At 43.2% G+C, this 25,033-nt stretch overlaps 1 protein-coding gene across 1 annotated transcript in view; it reads right to left on the bottom strand.

Annotated features, from left to right (window-relative positions):
- The window catches only part of LOC146856835 (uncharacterized), a 499,318-nt gene that overhangs the window by 93,162 nt on the left and 381,123 nt on the right, over positions 1-25,033 (bottom strand). Inside the window, exons 16-17 of the mRNA XM_085647270.1 lie at positions 6,641-6,733; positions 1,118-1,178 (exon numbers count right to left, since the gene is read on the bottom strand). Coding sequence (XP_085503396.1) covers positions 1,118-1,178; positions 6,641-6,733 — 154 coding nt within the window. The remainder of the gene's footprint in view (positions 1-1,117; positions 1,179-6,640; positions 6,734-25,033) is intronic.

Genomic DNA, 25,033 nt, shown 5'->3' with positions numbered 1-25,033 from the left:
AGTAGATTCCGCTTAAATGGGAAAGCTCTTGGATCACTGGAATTTATTCAGGAACAAACCCGTGTATCAGATTCACCCAGCCTTTATCCTAGCGCCGACACCCCCCATATTTGAGGCAGAAAGGTTAAAGTATTTTGAGATGACAGAACCCCATTTACAGAAGAACATAAATGTTACGTACCATGAGGTACCAACCCCAGTAAAACAAGCTCTACATCAAGGCCATCAGATCTATAAATCATTACACTTAAGCATTCAATGGCTACAGTCCTGTATCTGTGCCAGTGGTTTCAGGTGGTGGGCACCACCACAAATCTTTGGGAAATGTGACCATGTTTCATGATCAGACTTCAAACGAGTTCCAGAAAGTGAAAGGCTGACCAGGGATAACATAGGGGTGAAAGAAAGATAGGACAGGACAACAGCACCACAAGGAGAAGGTAGGGAAGAAAGGGAACCTACAAGAGTGAGATAAAGAAACAGGGAGTGTAGGGTGGTGGAGGAAAGAGCAACGAGAGCTTGGCTGTCTCGAAAGATATTAGAGCCATCAACTTTTGTATTAATTTTACAAATTAAGCATCGGAAAGATTGGACAAGCACGACTATTTCAAAAGAATAATCTTCTGTATTCCTGAAAGGTCAAACTACCTGATGCCCTGCTCCAATTGGTGCCAGACTTTTACTGCTTTGGGGATCAGAGTATTTTCAGAACACGCCTTGTAAGACCCAATCAATATATTCCAAGTTATGTACAGCAGAACATTACTCGCAGCTGGGCTACTGATCAGTTGTGTTAATTGTTATCTTTTTCTCCCGATCAAAAGTCAAATGAAAAGCATAAAGTACTGCTCTTGGAAAAAAAATCAGCTAATATTGCAAAGTCTGGTTTTGAGCAATCGGTTAAAGGAAACGCATATTACACGATTTGCCTTGAAATTAGATTACAAAGAGGGATTAGATATTAAAAATAGTAAGCATACCACAAAAAAATCTAATTTAGACACGTAATATTCTCTCTCACACTCGTTAAGCATAAGGTGCAACACATTTAAGCCCTTAGTAGAATACTGTATATAATAGGAATTAATGAGTACACTATAAAAATATGCATACTTACCAAAACCTTGTTTCTCCATTAGATCTTTGCTAAAATCCATATAGATGAGCCCTTCGTAAACCTAGACACAGAGCACAGCTTAATTAACAGCTTGCAATTGGGGTCTAGAAGGGCACTTTAGAAATCACGGTATTCTTATTCATGTACTATCAGAAAATTGGATAATTATTTCGGAAAGGGGTACATCTTATAGCTTATTAAACACATTCTGGTTAGGTTACTTCACAGTTCAAAGTGAGTCTGCTTAACCCCCGGTAACTACTGCACAAGAAGCAGGCGATTGCTGAGAGACACTTGTGTTACGTTAAAGCAGTACCAAGCAACATTAAAATTAGGAACACAAGTGCATAGACGTCCAAAAACAATTTGGAAAAATCAAGGAACATGTAAAAAGCAAATAAAGCTACAAATAGTAAAATTCATAAGGTGAACATGAGAGATGATTTTTTTAAGTTTTAGGGTACAATGTGTCAAGAAAAGGAAAACTTTATTAAAAGGCAATGTTTGCAGTAGACCGAGACTTCACTGTAATTTCAATTGAGCATCAGCCCTGTAATGCCTCCCAGGTTACACATAATCTTTCAGCAGGGAAGGACAGGAGGCTGAAGCTGACGAGGGGTCCTCAATGCCAAATACATTGTTGTCAAGCTCGCTTTGGGGGCCTTCAGTTTTGGCAACAAAACCACAGAAGGAGACAAAGATTGATTTTGCAGGTCCCGGAGTAATTTCAAGGCTGGAGTAACTTTACCACGTTGCCCTGGTCAAACGTTTGACATCTGTACTGTCACTTTTTTGCCTTGCAAAATCTTCAAGTGATCTAAGGCTGATTTATGGAACCGGGCAGGGCTTCACGAGCCCTAAAAAGGTACAAGCAGGACAAAACTGAAAATCTGGCCTGCCAAGGGTGCCCCTTCCCTAGACCAACCTCAGCACCTTGTCCCAGACCAAATCTCGACTGTAGTCAATTCTAGTCCCTCTTAAAGACTTCAGGGAAATCCTCTGGGTATCAAGTCTATTTTCAGCCAAGGCTCCCTAAAGGCCTATTGCGGAAGGCTCAAACCTAGTCAGCTGAAACGTCTACAGTATATGGACTCCTTCTACGGTTTTTAATACTGTAGCAACAGGTGGGCAACCAAATAACCCTTGGTGAAGAGTTATTATATCAGAGTGTCAGCAGGAGTCAGGAGTCCTTCCATTATCTTTCCTCAGACAGAATCTTCTGCTTCCTTCAGATGTTCTTCAAGGTCCATGCATTTCTGAGGATTTGTTGGTGAGGTGCCATTTTTATCCTATACACTAGGCAGTGATTGGGCTAGTCCTAAACCCAATCCAAGCAACTTTGCCATGTAAGTCCGAACTCCTTTTACAGCATTTCCTCTCTCGCTTTACTGAAAACATTCTCCCGGCCAATCATTGAACTTGGTTCTAGCCTTTTCCCTTTGCAAGGGCGGTATACTTCTTCTCTGGCATATCCGTATTTAGATAAGGGAAAACCCACTCACTCTATGCTAGAACCAGTTTTACTTGCATTGGACACAGGTGATTGAGAGTGCTCTGTGGTTGATTAGGTTTCTGTTCCTGGGATCCCCACTGGGATTTTTCCATGAAATAAAGACTATGGGCCCCATTAGAATGGCGGGTGGATCGCCCCCGCCGGACCGGCGGCAGCCACCCCTGGCCCGGCGGGGGCGATCCACCCGCCATCCATACCTAAAAGACCCCCCGCCATATTAGGATGGCTGGGGGGTCCGCCGGTCAACTCGTCGACCGGGAGGAAAACATGTACAATATGGTGGCGGTGTCTGCAAGACACCGCCATCCATATTACGATGATGGCCGCAATTGGCCTTTCCGGTCTTCTGTGTTGGGGGCCCGTTGGCGGGGTGGGGGGTGCACTTGTGGGTACCCATGGTACCCCCCGACATTTGCATGCACAAGGTGGCAGGCACCGCGTGGTGCCTGTCACATTGTGCATGCAAATGCACAACATGCAGTTTTTACATTGCGGCGGGTGCTGCTTGCGGCACCGCCCTCCGCAATGTAAAATCTGCGTGATGCGCCCGCCAGTGTGGCGTGCGCATCATAATAGGCACAGCGGGACCGCCGCAGCCCTGGCGGGTGCACCGCATACTGTTACGGTGGCGGGCAGACACGTAATGGTGCCCTTGTATTCCTTTCTTCATCCACCGGGTTGATTTATCCTTGCTAAGTGATAAGTGTTTACACCACTTCAGCTTTGCTGCTCCCAAAAGCAGCTGCATTGTCATCCAGGAGGCCAGTAGTTCCCACCTAATATGCATGCTAATTGCAGTCATAGAAGTGAAGGGAGACAGCCAAAGTAGTTTGAACCCATTTGCTCTCAGGCACCACAAAACGTTGTTTTTAAACATTATCTTTTTACTAACTTTGAAAAAATATTTCCTTCACTACCAAGTAAAAAATAGCTTTTAAACAAGTCTCTACATTTTCTCCACACTGAATTCTGAAAACATACTTTTATTCACAATAAGGTCTGTTCATGGAAAATGTTAATGCCAACAGAGAGACAAAGAGACTTTGGTAACGTCACTGTGGGTACATAATTTTCTTTACTGTTTACCATGTTTTACTTTTGCACATTAGCCCACCAGCCTTGGTGGCCTGCAAAGCACAGTAAAGGGGGAATTAGATATTGTACAAAAATATGTTTTCTACATTGCAAGGCAGTGTTCCTTTAAAACCACAACATCATGAACAAGGTCTACAAAACTGATCATATTAGATCAGTCATCCAAGAGTAGTCTCTGTATGTTTAATAATTTCCTTTGTTTAGGACGCAAAGCCTCACCCACCTTTAGGTAGCATGCTTTATCATAGGGTCACACCAATCAGAAGGATCACTGGGTGTGCCCTACAACTCCCTCCTAAAAGGGAGGTGCTTTTGGAGTGTTTCTGTGTGTGATCTCAATGGCCCTATGTGAGCTGCATGTATAGATGAGGTATGCAGATTGCAGGCAAAGTGGCAAGGAAGGATAAGGGACTGAACAGTAACTTTATTCTGGTGTACCCAACGGATAGATTAAAGCTGAGAGGGGAGTGAAACTGTACCCAATAAAGGTGTGTGGTCAACATGTTTCTGTCCAACTTGTGACCTTACAAAGAGGTTCTGGGCATTCTTCAGGACCAATGTTTCATGTTGTCACTCTGTCACATGGCTGGGTTAGGCTCGGGAGAAACACTGCCATTTTTATATGCACATGTTTCTTAAGTTGCCCTCTTTTCTACATGTTGAGTTTTCACCCACATTTGCTTGTGTGACAGTGCAAGATTAGTTTCCCTGAATCCATGTTGCTTACAAATTCCACTTCATACATATACTAATTGTTAAAAAAAAATGGAAAAGGCCCCCTGTGTATTTTCTTGTGTATTTATCTGAGTATGTACGAGTGACTGAGCAAAAAGGTTCTAGATCCGTTCCCACGATTCCTTGGGGAGTCAGGGTTGTCATGTTCTAAGGATGCCCAAACCATTGGTTACCCTTCTATGTTTACCGTGACTTAGGGAGGCACTTTGAGCTAGCAGGACTATCAGCCAACATATCCTGAAGGGTGATTGCAATTTGTCTACCACCATCTCAACGTATGTTGTCCAAACAAACATACAGTTTACACTGAGAAAGTGGAAACCTAATGAGAACTATGCCAAACAAAGTGGTATGAATTGTACGTAAATATATACAGCTGTATGAAAAGATAACAATAGACAGTGACCCAAATTAGTTGTGGTACTTGTCCACTGTCATCGTCACCGGAACAAATATAAAACAATTAGAGACATATATGTAAATTAAATTGTTTCTTTGGAAACAATAAAATTACTGAGGGTAATGATATAACCCATGTAGGATAATAGGCTTCCAAGTGAAGTATATTTATATTCTACCTGCAGAGTGGTGACCTGAATAGGAACGAGTGTAGTACGCAAAGAAGCATATTATAGGTCCTCAACAGTAAGTTCCATATCAAGTACAATTAGAGAGATTTGATTGAGATGTCAGTGAACACTAATAACAGAGCTCGATTGATATTCCAAAACTAGGACCTGGATTGTGGACAATAAGGGCAAGAATACATACCCACAGCATAACAGTAAGTCATAATTTATAACAAATCGACTTATTAAAAGGATATTCCACCTCTGGTGATAAAATAACCCCAGCGATCTAAAATTCTACTCTGAAGAAAATCATTTGGAATGAATTAAGCGAGTTATCAGTGCATGGAAGAAGACTAAGGGCACTGGCTTTAAGGTAGAGTTGTGCAATATATGGATGCACCCATTGATCAATTTTTAGGAAAGCAGAATATATTTAAATATAAGATAATAATTCCTCCATGTCACTTAGTAGAAAGGGGATGATGCCTCTGCACATATCATACGTGATTTACAAGTGAGTAACTGATCAAGAGACAGTATTGCTCCTGCAATAAGTGAAAATATACGAGGGCACCTAAGGGGCATTTTTTAGGAAGTGGAATATAGTTAAATATAAGACAATCACTCCTCCATGACCCTCAGTATAAAGGGCATGATGCATTTGCACGCATTATACTTGAGTCATAGGGGAGCAATTGATCAAGGGACATTATTGCTCCTGCAAAAAATGAAAGGTGTTAAGTAGAGCCGCTAATGTGGATATAAACTGTTGGAGGGAATGATTCGCACTAATATACAACTGAGCTGGTTTTGTAAACATATCTAATATGAGGTTTTAAAATAGGAAATTGAATCTGATTTCTTTGTTTTCTAAATATTGCATATGTTTTCTAATATTGTGTCCTGAAGAGGGTGGGGTGAACCAACTCAATACCACTGAAATGCTGCATCGAAAGTACTTGGTTAATTGTTTTTGTGAAAGGTTTTTATGAATAGTCCAAAACAACTTTATCCTTGTCTTAAATTGTTTATGTGAATTGCTTTGATAAACAGTTTTTAAACTGTATGAAAATGTTTTAAGGACGTCATAAGAAGAGATCCATTTACCTGTACAAGTGGAATAATGCCGAAATTGTGTGTAATGTGTTTTTAAATACATAGGTATGATTTCATGAAACAATAATATTTGATTGCACTAAATAAAATTAGACATTTTTACAGAAGACAGTGTTCAGTGTTTAAACAATATCCCTATAAAGTCCATTTAAATACGTACATTTGTGGTGGTGTATCCTCATAGCCTCTCAACTAACATATTCCACGTGAGTTAGTTACACAAAAGGGACCCCTCATTTCTTAGATTTCTAGTCACTACGCCCATTGTGAATACCAATGTCCTAACACAGGAAAAGGTTCTTCCCCAGAGCGCTCATCAAACTTAGGTAGTATAATAGCTTTGAGTCACTAGGCCATAAACCTTCTACTATTAGCCATTTCGAACTTAATTGCCCCGGTTTCCTGCAGTCACTGGTCACCCACATAGCATAGAGGAGGAATATTAAAGATTCACAATGAAATTCTCCAAACATGCATAAAATACCAAATTACCTGAACCACACGATCCTGCAACCCTGCTACAATAAACAGCTCTTCCCTTTCCACATCAAGAATAAAATTAGCCCGGATTGATTTTGGGAGATCCTGCAAGATAAGGCAAATTACACTTTAGTAAAAAGCTACAGCATCTTTGCATCTGTTTGTCCATGGTTAGTACACTTGCTATAACGCTATATGTAATGTGCCACAACAGTGCCATTGCCATAAGTTGAAAGCCACAGGAGGATACATTCACTCTCAGTCACCATGGCCATTTTTAAAAACGTTTTGAAAAATGTCTATTTTCTCAGAATATAGCACCCTGATAAGTGGACCTGTTTTTTTCTCAAAAGATGCCGTCCTTTCTCCATGGAAGCTCAGCTATTGCTATGAAGAAAACATTTGTAAATGCATTACGTTTATTCAGTGGCACTATATGATTATCTACTGATAATCATTGATCTATGCCAGTGATGTATTTTAGTACTCAATTGCTTGGTCATATCGGGGCCTCATCCATATCTTATCACTTATTTTGAGGTGGTAAATTGTTATTTATTTATATTCAGTGACATGCAATAAACAGATTTTTTTTAAATGTCAGGCGCATGCCCACTGCATTTTAACAGGATATACAAAAAGTCCCTCCGACACCAACCAAACACAACAGCCCTGCCGCACCATAATTACCATCCAACGCCCTAAAAAAGATAATAAATTAGCATTGGCACATTTTGATTCCAAAGTGCTTGTCCTATGTTTTCCTTCAGAAAAGGTGGCAAAATTTAAAACATACTAGTCTATACTAGACTTCAAGAGAGAGTGACCGCACCTGAGCCTACATTTTGGTGTCTTCTCCCTGCGAAAGGTCATTACACTTGCTTTGACTGAGGTGTATGCCACCTGACATGTACAGCCAAAACCATTGATATTGGCCTAAGATGACCATGGATTCTTAACTATTATGCAAACTAAAATTTTGAAAATGTTATGTATCTCATTACATGCTCATGTAGTTTTAACTACATGGGCATGACAACCGGAAAAGTCAAAGTGTGGATATAAGGCACTAAATTGAATATTCGGTGTAAAAAACAAAAACCATAACCAAACTGATGACTCAACTTTAGGGAAAGTAATCACATGATAGATAAACTGAGATGGGTAGTACTTAAAGACTGTTGTAATATGTTCTCATATGGAGAATTGTAACTAGATAGGTAACGCAGACAATGACTGGTGCCCATCCTGGAAAATGCAGCGGTACATTAACCACCTGGTCCTCAAATTTTTTTCAAAACATTTTGAGGATCAATACAAATAAATGATATAGATGCCATCTGAGTGCAGATAATGGTTGTGGACAAAAATTGGAATGTTAAACTGTACAGTCGGGCAACATAATGGTAAGAGTATCAACCGTTTTCCCGAATGTTTTTTGTTACTTGATTTACATCAAGGGAAAAATGCAAAAAACAAATGACATTTAATTTTCTGTAAAGTAGGAGGATTCATTTGCAACATTAAGTAAATGATTAATCAAACATAATAATTATTCAATTTTACAAGTGTTATCAGAGATACTTTGTATTCAGGATTTTTGCAGGAAGATGTTTGTGTTCTGTAACAAGGATTCAGTTAACACGTTTCACCCTATAAACAAGGACAGCAAAGTCAAAACAAGAAGAAACACAACACAAACAAAAACCGCAGTATATGGAGAAGGTTAAATTACTTCTGATAGGTAAGGAGTCTTACGAGCTCTCCTCTCTTGACTTCCTTTGCCTACGTTTTAAGACATACTAATAAAAACCTATGAGTCATATTCTTCTTCACTTCCCCCAATACCTCTGTTATTGTCCACACGCATATCACAACCTATATAATTTATAATTCATGTGTGCTGTGTTCAACTCAATGTGCTCAAGTACTTGAAAGATTATACTTATCAGAAGTATTTTAACCTTCAACTCATACCATGTTTTTCTCTTGGTCTTGAGTATCTCCTTGTTTTTGCATTGTTATCCTTGTTTATATTTCAGTCTTGAAAAAGTCTTAGGCCTGCCTGCCGTCATAGGGAAAATTGCTCATTGGCTGAATCCTTGTTACAAAACACAAGCATGAATTGGTTTTGCTTGCCGGTATGTTTAATTGTTCAGTTAATGTGGCAAATGCATCATTTACAAACATTTGTCTCTCGCTACAAGGGTTGTATTCTAGTCAGGTACTTCCCCAGTCACAGGCAGATTCCTCTACGAGAACAGGGTACTATAGGACATAGCTAATAGCCCTTCCTTTCTGAAATTATATTTCATTTTCGTACAGGGTGCATAAAAAAGGATCGGTTTTAGGATCTCTTCACTGCACACGTACTTAGGTAACACGCAGTGTAGTTGTTGACAGTGAACGGAACATATGGGCTCGGAGCACAGTACTCTCTAGGAGTGCGATGACCTCATGTCTCCGAACACTATCTCTATGCGCTCCTAGCGAACAGCCCTGTTTTTGGCTGAGTAGGATGCAGTTTGTTTACTGACGGAGGGACAAGGGGATGCAAGGGCAGCATCAAATCCCTTGATGAAGTAAGTTGGGTTGAGGGGGGCTCCCGGTCCACTGTTTGATTTTCATCAGTGCCATAGCTTCAATATCTGGACCACTAATAGGCATATTTTGCACTAAACTGTTGGAGCGGTACAACATTATCAGACCAAGGAGGCTATTATGCGTTATCTGGACTGAGCTATACTTCCAGCTCATTGTCCTCAACATGCATTACGAAATACCGCAATGTGTGGTTTTTTTCGGAATATTTTTTTCTTTTGTACTAATATAACTACTGTAGGTCCCCTTCTCATAACACCAATTAGAGCAAGCGCCCTTGAGCTACTGCTCTATTAAGTAGAAAATTACTGAGTTCGAAGGATACCAATCTCTGCATGTATTTTTATGTAGTGTGTGACTACATGAAGAGGCTTGTGTGTTCCCCCCCGTCTAAGAGCATCTAGTTTAATGACTGGGTAAGGATGATAATTCCGGTTTTGTCCCAAGAACAAAAAACAAGCATTTGCAATGCAATAAGTCTTGCATTTGTGAGAGGTTGAGCTATTGGCATTGTAAGTGACACATGCCAATAGCTTAAACTTTCCTTTTACAGACAATAGGCGGTGGTTTTGCGCACATTTGCCCCTCAACTCATGCATGATCACAGCACAGTAGCATTTGGGTGTGATCAGAAAAGGGGAGAAGTTAAGCTCGCCCCCAGTCTATACCCCCCTGAAAAAGGCTCTAATTGCGCGCATTCCTGCGGGAGATCTGTCCCACCGGAATTCAATTAAGCTAATAGGCTCTACCTAACAGGCATGTACTTTATGTCCTGATGATGAACCGCCTATTCACTCCATGGTTCGACACTTTGATACACCTTATACGAAAAAACGTTCATTTACTTCATTGTAAAGGTGTTCCTTGCGATTTGTTCCCCATAATACTGTGTATTATTTGTGTGAAACAAACCAATAAGCTTTGCCTGAGCCTCTTGCTGTTCGCCCTTTTCTTTGTACCTCATGGCTAAGTAGGACACAGGCTTGTGTCCCACTTTTTGTATTGTTTGTACTAATTGTTTCTTAATTGCTAAGAAGTAAATATTAGACCTCTGTCCGGCTGGGCAAGTCAACCCAATATAGTAACGATTGAGTCTATATTCATTCCTTGCTCTTAATTTTTTCCTTTTAGGGACCACTGTTGTCTAGATTTATGTGAATCTCGAGGCACGAGAAAAACATGCGTTTTACCAGAGCACTTTCAGTCCTATAAATCGGATAACACAGCTATCTGTAAGAAGAGCTGTGAGTCCATAGCCATATGCTGTCTGCAGGGCACAGAGGCTGCCCCGCCCAACGCTCCTAATGTATGGAGATGACCTTCGCGTTCAGTGCTTCCAGAAGCCTTGATTCCAACACAAACTTCCTCTCGAACAAGTGGCTTCGTCCTCGATGTGTCAGCAGATTACAATCCCAATTGTTTTTTTATTTACTTGTCAATACGGCTAATGATGAAAATAGTGCAATTTTCTGGTATTTTCCATGTCGGAAGAGAAGCAATTATGCTCCTAATCAGAAATTTCCCATGATTAACCGCCTGTACTTTGTTTGAAATTGCTGCTGTAAAATTCAGAACAATTTGCTTGTAATGATTAATGACGGGGTTTATTTTGGGAGGTGGAATAAAAGTGGCCATAGCATAAATTATCCCCTAATTATACACCAAAAGCGCAAGAATGAGGAAGCAATGGAACAAGGCTGCACCATGCCTGTAGTGAATAAAGAAAAGAGTTCTCAAAATAAACAGATAAAGAATGAAACTGCAAAGGAAACTGTAATCAGCCGGTGCTCCTCTGTCTTGAACGGAACTGAGCTATCAGCACCCAGAATGAGTCAGGATGAAGCAATTAAGAGGGGCACCAGGGCACCGGAGGTAATATATGGCAAGCAGCAGGCGAGCATAAAAATGATGTAAGTAATTCCAAAAGGTCATGCAGACAGTGCTTGCATTGTAGGCTCGACCTAAGAACCAACCAACACTGTGTGTTTCACATTTGTGTGCTGTGCTCCAAATTTTGTAGTGTGTCACTTTTTCTGAGTTTTACTAACCTGAACTGTGGACAGTATGACGACTTTATCAGAAACTTTGTTTTCCAAAGCACCTAATACGACATAAACATTGTACATCGGCTAACATATTGTTATGAATATATACATAAAGCCACAAATATCATAGCCCACAAGGTACTGGACCCGTAATAGGGTTCAGAAAGTGAAGAGTATAAATCAACAGCATAAGATGTGACCTTACAAGATGACCAATTAATTTATTGAGCTTAAAAAAGTGCAAAATGTGCCTAGTCCAAAAACATATACAGCAGCTAACATATCATTACAAATACAAATTCATAAATACACTTTCAGATGTCACAGCCCATCAGACATTCAAACTAGACTTGATAGAGTTCAGAAAGTGCAAGGTGCAAAATAGCAGCAGCTGGAATATCTTTACAAGTTCACAAATAGGATCTCAGATATTGCTAACCCCCCCAATTCCCTAAATTCTAGATTAAACAGAGAAAGTGCCTCGTACAGAACATATTATGGCAGCTTATATATCTATATATCCTTGCAAAATCAGGAGTTGTATATATAACAACCCCTCAAGTCGCTTTAGCTTTGCACTTTTTGCAGTAGACATTGCACCTCTTCTAAGGTGAGGGATAAAAGAAAATTGACCATTATTCAGAAATTTCAATTTCAACTTCGCTGTAAAGTGTCCAACCAACCATAAAATGTTTCTCCGCTGGCAAGCCACTATAGCTGACATATCTGGAAAAACTCAAATCTGCACCTTGTTGGGCGTCATAAATTTTTTTTTTCTGAATAGCATTTGTGAGAATACTCTCCTTTATACAATGGTCAGAAAAATTCACAATGATAGTTCGGCTTTCCTGTTTTCAGTTTCTATTTTTGGTAATTTCTGGTGGTTTTTTTTCAATACCTTAAACAAACAATGGCTACACATTTTTGCACCATTAAAAACAACAGAAACAGCGTTTTTCCGGTGTTTATGGAATGTTTTGCTTTTAATTATTGCTTGCTTTCTGCACTGATAGTGCATGTGTATAGATAGCGTGTGTACAGGGTATATGAGGTCCAAATACATTTTTACAAATCATACTTATTGTAGGACACCATACAATACTTCTTTAGAAAGTCTTTGGTCATGCGTGTTCGCTCTTTCCTTCCTATGTAAACGTTGATCTGTGAAAAGGCCCTCTCAACATTGGCACTTGAGACGGGCAACTCCAAACCAGCCAGTAGACAATTTGCTAGCTCTGGCCAATGAAATAGCTTTCCATGCCAATATTGGTGCACCTGAAGATTGTGATTGTCTAGGACATGTTCTGCAACATATGTGTTGACTTGGGCACATATGCCCTCAGTTATTGAAGCGGTCAAAAATGAAGCAGTACCTTTCAAAATCTGGAGAAAGTTCAGAAGGGATCTAGAACTTGTGCGGAGTACCTCAGTGAGGCTTCATTAGCTTCAAATGCCATGGTTGGTTAAGGGACATTTCTATGCATCATTGCAAGCCATTTCCCATAGACTGTAAAATAAAATTTTCTGAATTGCTCCTCAACATTTCTTTGCTTACCAAGTGGCAAGAGTTCTAACATGGAGCATGTTGCAGTGCCAAAGTCACTAAAAGTGTCGCCCAGCCTACTCTCAAGGAGATGTTTCACATCTACACCAATTACGCTGAACACTTGGTAGACAAGGGTGTTTTCAGACTCTAGTATTTTGATTAAGTCCACTACAGCAGTCATGTTTTCCTGTAAAAACCTAAGCATGCAGTAGACTGTACTGATCATCACATTTCTTGCCTTTGGCATCATTACCTTAACAAAAATCCCGTTGCCACATGGATAATATGGCATTCACAGCCTCTAGGACTGAGAACCACCAGCTAAATGACACAGTTAGGATGACTCTTTGATGCCACACAAAGCACAAAATTAGAAATACTCGCATTTTAGTTCCGGGGCATAACGAAACGGTGCACCAGAATAGACAACAAAGTCAATAGCATTCTTCATTAACTCTGAAGATTATAAAGATGCTTTCAGCATACCATCTAGCAAGTGACAAGGATCTCTTACAGGGAAGCACTTCAGCTCAGGTAGCGATTTTGACAGGTCATCATACAACTTTTTCATCTACATGGCTGAATTACTGCAAATACAAGCAATATCACTCCAATCTTTATTGAATTGGTAGGAACTTTTTCCAGCAGCATTCCAAGTGACACTGCGTTCCATGTTTACCAATGTCTGGTGTCATGTTTTCACCACTATATCAGATGCTTGGTGACAACATTCTTTTCACATATACCTGTCACTACACCTTGCATTGAATGTTTAAAGCCTGGGGTGTTTGGCAATTCACCTACAATCAATACTGACTCGCTAGAAAAGGGGGCTGATATATCGAAGGATTTCACCCATTCTCTGTGGGTAAATGTGATGGTACATATTGGGAAATATTTTTATGAAACCAGCCATTTTACCTATCAGTGAAATCAAATGTAGCCAAAATATCAAAAATGATTTTGATATTTCCCGATTCTCTACAGTTTTTAAAATAACAAAATAACACCTAAAACATGCTTCGAAACACTGCATCTTTAGACCAAGGACCACAAAACTGAAAAAAGCAGAAGGAAGAAGAGACAATATTTTAGTGACATCCCTAAACAACAAAACTCAAGCAGCTTAATGTTAGCCCATTCTTTCTTGCTGCTGCCTGGTCTAACAAAGTTGCATTGTATTCGCGCGCCTTCGGGAAGAAATTAAAATGACTCTTTCACTCATCTTTTCTTTTTTTTTAAATGGCACTTGGTTTGTGGTTGCGAAGTTGTTTTTTCAGTGTTTATATGTTTACACTGGTGATGGCTATTTTCCTTCCGGTGGGGTTTTATCAGTTATTAAACCTAAAACCAGATAGCCTAATGATAGTGTAAGGATACTCTGAATTAACTGGGCGCTGAGTGGAGAACCAATGAGCCCTCATCTTAGAAAGATCTGACGAAGCTTCCTCAAGAATGCATGTTCTGATCAGTGATTCCATAAATTAGAGAGTGCTCTTGTGGCTCCCCGTAATTTCAGCTCCTTCAAGTACCCCCACAAAGCGTAGATCGGCTCTCCTGGTATAATTTTCCATTTCACTGATTTTATTCTGTGGATCCAAAAGCTTCTTTTGAATATTGCTTATGTGCTCATCCCAGTTGAGGGAACGATACTTAAGATCTAACACCCGTTGTTCAACCTCTTGCAGTTGTTCTGATGTTTGCAGCACAATCTCCTCTATGTTCCTTAGTCTTTGACAGAGCACAGCTATTTCTTGGGCCTCAATTGTGTTAAGATCTCACATTTCTACCAAGATAGTTCCTAAGAGAGGCTGCAGCAATACTGGTTAATTCTAATTAATGGGGTTTATGGGTCCAGTAATTAAAACAATCAGCGCAGTGCCCACACTTGCCTGCAACTGAGGTTGAGCCCCTATTTCTTTTGCCTGATCTGGGTGTTGTGTGACTATTATTTTCTGTGGACTAATTGATTGTACTGGTGATGACTGCTCTATACCCTGTCTCTGCATATTTGAGGATTCATTCAATGTGGGAGAAAGAACAAGAATAGCCCTGGATTATTTCATGCATACTGACACCAATCCAGGACCCGAAAGAAGCAGTTGTGCATTTTGGGGATTTCGGCGCAGCCTTTTTGAAGCCGTGCAAATAGTGGGTAGTCCTTTAGCACGTTATCAGTCCCATTTGAACTTCCCAAACTGGGGCCAAACTGTGGTAGATGTACGTGGCTTTCATCTGGGCTGCCACCTCATTCTTTCTCTCCTTTCTCCAAAGAACTATTGCCAGACCCTGTACCACCAGGGCTAATGACTCTGGAGAAAGTCAGCACCACGCCCTTCTGACAAGAATTGGGAGCAGTGCTCAATAATGTTTATGTGTCTTCTCCTTGTTGGGCATGAGACCCAAGAGTATCTACCAAAGTATCTACTTCCATGCCTAATCCTTGCGAGATGCCTCTATGTGTTGTCAGTTTCTGCAGGAGAGGCGATGTATCCGTAGCTGCAGCTGCTGCAGTTGACCCTCCCGAAGAATGCTGTTACCTCATTTTAGCCCTTACAAACTACAGTACACCTGCGGGCCCTGACCCATCTAAAGAACACTATACCCCAGCGAATGGTAGTGTTTTTAATGCTTCATTGAAGGACTTGTTTCACAATAAGGGAACACTGACTAGGAGACCCGTTATTGTATTTTGGACAACGTTTTTCTTTTCCTTTTTTTGCACCGACACTTACTTTTTATGTTTGTTTGGTGTGTATGTGTGTTGGTGGGGGATCTTGCTAGAGCTTAGCCAGGTGCAGCAACAGGACACTAAAGAAGAGGTGGGGTACAGGGAGTACAGTGGGCAATTCTCACTCACAGGGCAATGGGCAGGGGTGGGATTTGAGAGAGTCACATGCAGAGAAAATGAGAAGCTACATGGTTAAGATGGTTTATTTTATTATTCAGCCAAATTGTAGTAATTCTTTAAGTAATAATGAGAAAAAGGGGTTAAGGATGTCATTAAGACTACATTTTTGTATGGCCCAAGGGATTAAGATTGTCACATGTAATGCCAATGGGATGTTAAATAAGCGTTAATACGAGCCATGATGAACTGGTTGTCAACATTCAAACCAGACGTGATATGTTTTCAGGAAACTCATTACAAGGTTAATAATCCAAAGTCTTTTATCCCCAAAAGATACTCACATGCATTTTATGCATCAACAGGGGCTGCTGTGAGGAGAATAGCAATCTTTCAGGCAACCACTATTAACTGGCAAGTGAGAGATGTGATTAGAGATGGAAAAGGGAGGTGGCTGTGGATCAAAGTATAAGTCATGGGTAACACCCTAAATTTGGTGAATTATCATGGTCCTATTAGTGATGACATAAAGCCATTGACACAACTGCATAATTTATCAATGGCAGCAGAAGGATTGATAATCTGAGGGGGCAATTTTAATTTCATTCAGGATACTTCTAATAGAGCAAAAAAACAACTCAAAACTCGTTCGTTAAAAGTTCTTGCAGCTTTTAACCATGATTTTTAATTGATCGATTCCAGGTGCGCAGACTTTCCGCGGTATGAACAGTTTACTTGCTTCTCGCTGCAATTTCATTATGCCTCGCGCTTTGATTTTTTTCTTCTAACTTGATCAATTAAGTGGAGAGCGGTTAACATCTGGGCAAATGCTTTTTTACACCATTTGATTGTTTTTCTCCGATATGAGTTAGCTATCCCCCACAGAGATAGACTTAGATGGCGTTTTGACAGCTCTCTACTCTCAGACCAGATGTGGCTAGAAAATACAATAACCTGTATAAAGCTGTTTTTTAGGTCAATTGCAATACAGTGGATGATTCAGTAGCATTGGAGGCCTTTAAGGCTGCCGTCCCCGTTATGTCATAGCTTGCCAGTCTCATAGAAATAGGGAGCATAACGTCAGAGCGCGTGCGCTACATGCAGAGGTCGATGGTACCATGAATGCCTATATGTTTAGGGGGAATGAGGATGAGCGAAAAAAGAACAGCTCGACATATCAAGGCAGGAACTGCAATATTTCTTCTTAACTGAAGAGATCAACAGTTATCAAACTTTCCAACAAAAATGTTTGAAGAAAGCCAACATATAGGCAAATTTCTTGCATGGTCCACGAATCTTAGAAAGAATAAGCAGGAAATAAGTATAATCATGAAACCCAAAACCAGTCTCAAGGTCGAAGAAAGTAGTGAGATCGCCACAGTCTTTGTTCATCACTATTGAAAGTTGTATGAGAAAACGGATTCTATTATATGATCCAGGCTGGTCCAATCTTTTAGTATCCTCACTTTACAGCAGGTTACGAGGGAGCAAAACAATTTATTTTTAGAGAAAGTTCAGCTTGCAGAGTAGTTATGCACTTGAGAATATGCCCAAAAGCGGTGGTATCCCCACCGAAGTCTATCAAATGTTTGTCAAGGAGTTGCTCCCCTTTTAGCCAATCTGTATAATCAGTATAGGAAGGAATAGTTATCCCTAAATCTTTTAAACAATCGATACTAGTCAGTTTTCTTAAAAAAGATCGAATCGCAACAAGTGTCAAATCATATAGACCTATTAGTCTTTTGAATTCTGAATACAAATTGTTTGCTAAAATCTGTGTTTCGCATATTTTCCCATTGGCCCAAAATGGGATCCAAAAGGATCAGAGTGGCTTTTTGACAGCTCAGCAAATTTCTGCTAATACAAATTTTTAATACAATCGATTGATTATTTTTCAGTTAATCAAGAGAAGGCTGCTATTCTGATGATGGATAATAATAATCCACATTTGTAAAGCGTGAACAATCACCCGTAAGGGTCTCTAGGCGCTGGGAGCCGTCGGGAAGATTAAGCAAGCTATTGCCCAGAGTCACATGGTGCTGGGCTAATCTGCCGCCGGCGCTGGGGATCGAACTGTGATCCCCAGATTCCGGAGTCAGTCACCCTGGCTGCGGCGCCACACCTCTTCCCTGGATGCAGAAAGAATCTTCAGTTTGGTCAACTGGGAGACATTGTTTTTTGGTTTTAATGAAATTTGGTTTTACTGACCAATTTCTGATAATGTTAAAAAATCTCTACAAGGACGCCAAAGTGACTACCAATTCAAAGGAAGGAGGTGTGGTGAGAATCAGTAGAGGAACCCGTCAGGGATTCCTGGTGGCCTCAGTACTTTTTGCTCTTTTTATTGAGCTGTTAGCGGTGAGAATATGTGATGAGGGATTAATAGTTCCACCACTAGTGGGAATGTAAAAAATAAAACTTTTTTTTTACATCATACTGTACTTAAAAACAGGTGGGGGAAAATCCAAGGGATGCTGAATGCGATTGTAGAATACACAGGGGTGGGGGCTAAAAAGTGAATCAAACAAAAACTGAAATTTTACTGTTTATCTCCTTCCCAGTGGATCTTCCTCAAGGTTTAAGAAATCAGTATAGAACTCAATGCCCCATTCGGTATTTGGGTACTTATGTCATTAATAACTACTCCCAATTGTTTGAAGTCAACTATAAAGCAACTATTTTAAAGAGAAGAATTTTAATGAATAGATGGCATACACTTCCTCTATCTTTGCTAGGGTTGCCTTGATTAAACTGATAATGCTTCCTTTAGTTTTATTCTCATTGGCAAATCTTCCTATCAACATAAATGCATCATATTTTAAAGAATTCAACCAATTATTTAAAAAATGTGTAAGGAATATTAAACGGTCTAGAGTGAAGTTTGCAGATTTTACAACTGGATAAATCTCAGGGGGGGACTCGCTCTGTCTCATTGTCAGACTTACTATCAAGCTTTTAGAGAATATAGTTTGAATAATGGTTGACGCAGACGCATTTGATAATTGTTTTGTAACATGTATGGTTAAGGAGTCCTTAATCGATATACCTGCCTTCTTCAAGATAGCATAGCTCTGAAAAAAAAGAAGATACCAGACACTTCAGTCTTTTGAGCATCGTATTAAGTCATTTTATGTGGTTTGCTGGGTCTCGAAATGTCATTTGCTTACGGCAATACAAAATTGTAAAGCTTTAGGTCTTGCTCTACCTAAATCAACTATGGAAGTTTGGAAGAGTAAGGGATTCGCCAGGCTGGGGATGTTTTTGTGGTTGGAAGTCAGCTATCATGGGATGAGGTCATTTTACGTCTGGGGGGAGAAGCCCGCTGGTTAATGTTTAGTTTTAGGCAGATGACTAGTTTTCTTACTGAAAATTATCAGGAGATGCCTTAGGAGACATTTGGGGTAATTCATATCATGGTCAAAAGTAAATTAACCGGTGTGGTCAATTGGTATCGTACATGGCGTAAAATATAGAGCCCAATTTATTCTCTGAAATGCTAAACAAGATTTATAGACCAACCAGCTGCAAGATAACCAATGGGGAGTGGTAATACATTTCGGATATGGGGCTCAAATCCTTGTGAGCTGTAACTTTTAAAAGGGTGGCCTTTTTGCTTCGGTGGTTGGCATATTATACCCCCCATACTCTGCATAAGATGATAGACACAATTACTGATCATTATTTTAGATGGCGATCTAATGTGTCAACAAATATTTTCTGGAACTAAGAAACTGTGGCCAATTTTCGATAGTGCCCAAGATCACACTAGCATTGTTTGGCTCATCTCACGCTGTTATTCATGCTAACAAAAATGTGCAATATTTGGTGCAGTTGCTCGCAGCCTAATGTTGTTAAAATGAAGAACGTCAGATATTCCAACAATTGATCAATGGCAGGCAAAAATGACAAGCACTAAAGCATTTGAGGAAGCCTATGCACAATGGGTGGGGTGACTCCCGAGGTTCCCAGAAGTCTGGGATACCTTTGAGTCATGTAATCATAATTCCGCATGAAAAAGGTATTTTTTATGTATTTAGATTCAGGATGATTCTCCTATGGAAGCTTTTCTTTTAAGATGCTATATATTGTTTTGTATTAGGGCACTTTTTTGCACATTTTCTAGAATGTAGGAAATCTATTAATTTTTTTTTTAAACAGATTTTATTTGCCAAAATATCACATATGGCGCAGATTTCTGAACTCAAGAGACACCTGCCGCATGTTAGATACAAACATTGAATTTGACCATTTTACGTAAGAATTAGGAGAAAATGAAAGGCGATGCAAATAAAATCAAACCCTTAAAACAACAACCCCCACACCCCGCGCACTGCCATCTATTCCAGAGCAACATATCATTTACACAAACTGTCATTGTACAATATAAGACATCATCAGCCATGTAACAATTGTCCTACCCAGGGGCAACAAACAAATCACAGATAAAAAGTAAATAAAAGAAAACATACTGCAGGAGGTATAGAGGTATAGAGGTCACCCTGGGCCCCGACTCTGGTCTTCCGGGGGTGGCTCAAGCTCCAAGCCTCGATAGTCAGCCCAGCGCCTCCAGATCTTTTAGTGCTTCCGGGTACATTCCCTGGCCTCAAATACTGGGATCTCCAGGCCCATACAAATATCTAGACCATTGTTCCACGCGTAGATCAAAGGAGCGACCGCTGCTTTCCAGGCCCTAGCTATGTCCCTCTTTGCCAAGGTAAAGCCCGGGAGCATAAGATGGCGTTTGTAGATGTTGTCCCCAATCCCTTCCATCACATGCAGGAGGACTAGCTTTGGCGAGTTGGGGAGCTCCCACCCCAGCACTTCAGAGAGACAGGCCAGCACCCCCTCCATAATCTTGCTAGTGCAGTGCAGTGCCAGATGGTATGCAACAGGGTCCCATCCTCATGATTACATCGGAGACACGCCGGAGAAGCCACCAAGCCCGCCCTACAAAGCCTGACCCTAGTATAATAAACTCTATGTAGGTACTTGAATTGAATGAGCCATAGGCTCATTTCGATGGCTGTCCCATGCGGAGATGCCAGAGCCTCTGTCCAGTCTTCCTCTTCCATCTGACCCACATCACCCTCCCAGGCCTCCCTCAAGCGCTGCAGTGAGGGGGAACAGTATGTTACCAGAGACTGGTAGATTTTGGAGATCTTATGGTCAAGGAGGTCCCCCATAAATACTTTGGCTTCTTCCGGGCTGAACTCCGGCAGGGACTCCAAACCCTCCAAGCTGGGAGAGATAGCATGCCTGAACTGTAAGTATTTTAAAAAAATTGGGTTTTCGGCATCTGAAAGTCTTTCTGGATGTCCTGAAAGGATTTTAATATCGGACCCCGCATAACCTCACCCAGGGTGGAGATCCCAATATTATCCCAAATGCAGAACCCCTGTAGGGACGCCAGTTGTGGGAAGCGACCATTATGCCAAAGTGGGGTCTTCCGAGTCAGTCTGTTCCACCAACCCATCTTCCGTAGCGCCTGCTTACAGATTTGAAAGACAATCCGTGTGGCAGACGGTAGCGAGCGTCTCGGCGGGGCGGAGAAAAGAATCGTATGTAGAGTGTGATCCCCATGCACCGTCGCTCAACTGCATAGGCCGGGTCCGTCCTGTCCCCGTACCACCACTCATTTAAGACGAGCAGACCAAACCAAACCTACGTTAATCACCAAGTACTGATCTATGGCATCCTACGGCTGTTCCCTATAATCCTCCTTTTGGAGATTTCAGGCCAAGAGACGTCACCGGAAGGGCCCATGGGCCCCACCAGCCCGTATAGTGAGGGCCACTGGTGAGTGATCTGAAAGCCCCCGAGGGAGAAATCAGCTGCCACCACCCTGCAATCAAAAGCCCTTGGGACAAATAAATAGTCAAGGCGGGAGAAGGAGTCATGAACCACCGAAACATAAGTGTAGCCCCGTGTCGTACCATGCAGCCTACGCCAGGGGTCGACCCAGTCGAGACTAGTCACCAGGGAATATAAATTGGTAGGATGTCGGACTTCCAGTTGACCCCCTGACCTCCATCGATCCCTGGCCATATCCATCACATCGTTCCAGTCACCACCAACTACCACCAGGCCCTCGGGTATTGCTGCCCATATGGTCATAATTTTCTCCGCCAGCCCCCTGGACAGAGGCAGGGGGGGCATAAACGCTCCCTAGGACTAAGGTATCTCCACCCACTGCACCCTGCATGAACAGGTATCTGCCCTGTATATCCCCCCACGACTTAACATGTGTGTATGCAACTCTGCGATGTATTAGAATAGCAAACCCCCGGGACCCCATAACAAACCCTGAGTGAAAGACATGAACATATCCAAAGCACGGGAAACACCTTAGTCCCCATGAGGTGAGTCTCCTGCAGCATCAAAACGTAAGCGTTGGCGCGCTTGGCCAACTGCAGAATAGACCCCTGTTTGATCTTGTTGAGCGCCCCTCGAACATTCCAGCTGAGGACCCAGAGGAGCCCAGTGGCCTCCCGTGTACTATTGGTCATTCCTACTCTGCGCAGGCCCCATGTACCTCAATAGCATTAGCAACAAATCTCCATACAGACTGACAAGCTCCGGAACTCTAATAGACAGTGGAATAACACAACAACCCCCCCCCCAACCTCAACCCAACTGACCCCCCCCACCCTGTACCTCAAGAACAGTGAAGTACCTGTCGCGGCAGGCAGAGCAGGCTGACCCCAACAGGAGGTCCCAACCCTCACCCGCCAATGGATCCCCAGTTCACAGCCCATTGTCAGCTGGCCTTCTCTCCGTACGTAGAGCCCCACGAAGAGAACGGCCTTCGTATGAGCCACTCCAGTCAATGCCAACTGTTTAAGTTCAAGAAATTACACAATCATCCCGCGTTCAGTCTGCCGAAAAATGTTGTCTGGAAGTCGACCCCTCACGTGCCGAAGCACCAACCGACTGGGACCAACGCCTTGACTTTGAACGCCTGCCACCTCTCCCCCTCGGCTTCAGTTGATTCCAGACAGTCTTGAGGAGGAGTCGGACTCCCTCCCTGGTGGCGTATGGGGACGCAGCCGCACCGTCTCGTCAGTCCATAGGAACACTTCCTTCGGCGTGTCAAAGAAGTGGGTGCGGGACTGGTACACCACACATAGCCTTGCTGGATAAAGCAAGGCATAGGGAAGTTTGAGCTCCCGGAGGCGGGCCTTGGCAGCCAGGAAAGACTGCCGCCGTTGCTGCACCTGTTTCGTGTAATCCGGGAAGATCAGTAAGCAGGAATTGTCGAAGAGCAACGGCTCCTTGGCTCGGCCCTGTTTCAGGATAACGTCCCAATCATGATAATTGAGAAGTCTTGCAATTATAGGCCCCGGGCGGGTTCCCGGTGGGGGCTTCTGTATCAGGGCCGTATGTGCACGTTCCACCACAAAACATCTTAACAACTCCCCAGAGGGGAGCCAGCCGTCGAGCCATTCTGTAAGAAACCGCTCCATGTTACCACTCTCGCATCCCTCCGGGAAGCCCACGAAGCGCAGGATGTTGCGCCGTGCTCTCCCTTCAGCATCCTCCACACTCGATGCTAGGCCCCGTTGCGCGGTCTCGAGAGACAATACCCTTTGCTGCAGCTCGGTGACCACATCCTCCAATCCCGAGACCCTCGTCTCCGTCTCCGGAATACGGGCAACTGTGTTCTGCAAGTCCTGACGCAGCAGCATTATGTCGGAGCCAACCGCCCCGATCTTGGCCTCCAGGGCATCCTTGGACTGGGTGATGGTGGCCAGGAGGGCAGCATTATCTGGCACTGTGCCTTGTGACCCCCCCTAGTCACCGCTGCCTGGGTCCCTTGACCCGTGAATTTGTCAATCGTGCTCTGCTTGGTTGAGCTGCTGCCCGGCTTGTCTCTCATCTTGATGGCCCGCTCACCTCCGCAGACCCCGAGGCAGAGGTCGCTAATGATCAAAGCACCACGTGGCAGACAAGTAAATAAATCACAGTCAAGCAGAGGCAGGCAATGCGTAATACCTCGGCCCCAACAGCCTCGCGCTCGGCGACACCAGGGACCCAACAACACCCCCTGCAGCAGAGCAGACGGAGTCCAGAACACTATACACTGGTCCATGCGGCCCAATGTCCCACCGAAAGGAGCCCTCAGCGGGACCCCCTCAAGGCGTCCTCAGTGCGCACTTCCCCCCTGCTGCCCGGCAAGACCATCGAATCCCCAGAAGAGCAACACAAGGAGAAATGGGGGGAAGAGGTCAGAGTTCAGAGACGTACAAGGGGGTGCGGGCTCCAGCCAGCCACTGGTATGGGGAAGGCCACAAATGCTGTAATGGGCCTCCCTCACAGCCCGGGCCCAGCCAGACCACCGCCACTCAGCAATACAACTCCAGGACGGCGGCTGGCCGACCGCGCCACGCACACCCCACAGCACCGCAACACCACAGCCCGATACGGCCGCTGAGCCACGCAACACCCCTCACTGGAGTCCTTGATACCCGGGGGCTGCCCGCCCCTGCTGCACCCCCCGCACAGAGCCTGGCCTACCGCCGGTGTCCAATAGATGATGGGGGAAGGGAGGAAGATGGCAAAGCAATGGGCACTAGCCCCACCCATACGCCGGCGGGCCGCCTCTCGGTGTCTCCCCACAGCCTTAGGCCCTCAGGGTCCCCCTCAATGTGAGATATCTATGCACTCCCCCCCTGCGGCCCGACAAGACCACCGAGCCCCCAGCCAACACGCGCATAGAGGGGGGGAAAAGAGGAGCCAGCGTCCAGGGATGATGGGGGTGTGGGCCACCATCAGGCTGCACATCCAGGAAGCACGAAGGCACTCACGTGTCCCAGCCGACCGCTGAGACAGAAGGTTCCAAGCATTACAAAGGGCCCCCTTCACCTGCAGTATCTGGTCGAACTACCACTGCGCAGAGACGCAGCACCAAGATGACGGCCAGCTGACCACACTATGTCCTCTCCTCAATGCCAGGCAGCCGCGGCCCGAAATGGCCGCAGAGCCGCTCTGCGCCTCCGTAGGAGACCTCGAGGCTGTGGGGGCAGCCAATTCCCGGGAAAGGATCGCCGCCCCGCCAGCACCGGCCGGGGCTCCAGCGAATTCCAGTGCGCAACTTGCCAACACCGCCGCTGCCACAGCATCACACCGCCTCAGCCGGGGAGCCAGGCGACTCCCCGGGTGCACTCTGAGCCGCACCACCAACAGGCCACGTCCCCCTCCAGGTGCCGCATAGGAGACTCCACCCTTGTATTTGTAAGAATATGTATGTAAGCTGCTATACTACGTTTTGCACTACGAACTTTCAACATTTTGTCTAGGACTACGTGAACTCTATGGTCGTTATATTTGAGATATTATTCTTGAGTCCGCACAGATAGCTATTGTTG

This window comes from Triturus cristatus, chromosome 3_2 (genome assembly GCF_964204655.1).
Source record: "Triturus cristatus chromosome 3_2, aTriCri1.1, whole genome shotgun sequence".
Taxonomy (NCBI): Eukaryota; Metazoa; Chordata; class Amphibia; order Caudata; family Salamandridae; genus Triturus; species Triturus cristatus.
The sequence above is the reverse complement of the archived record's forward strand: the minus strand, read 5'-3'. Positions and strand labels throughout refer to the sequence as shown.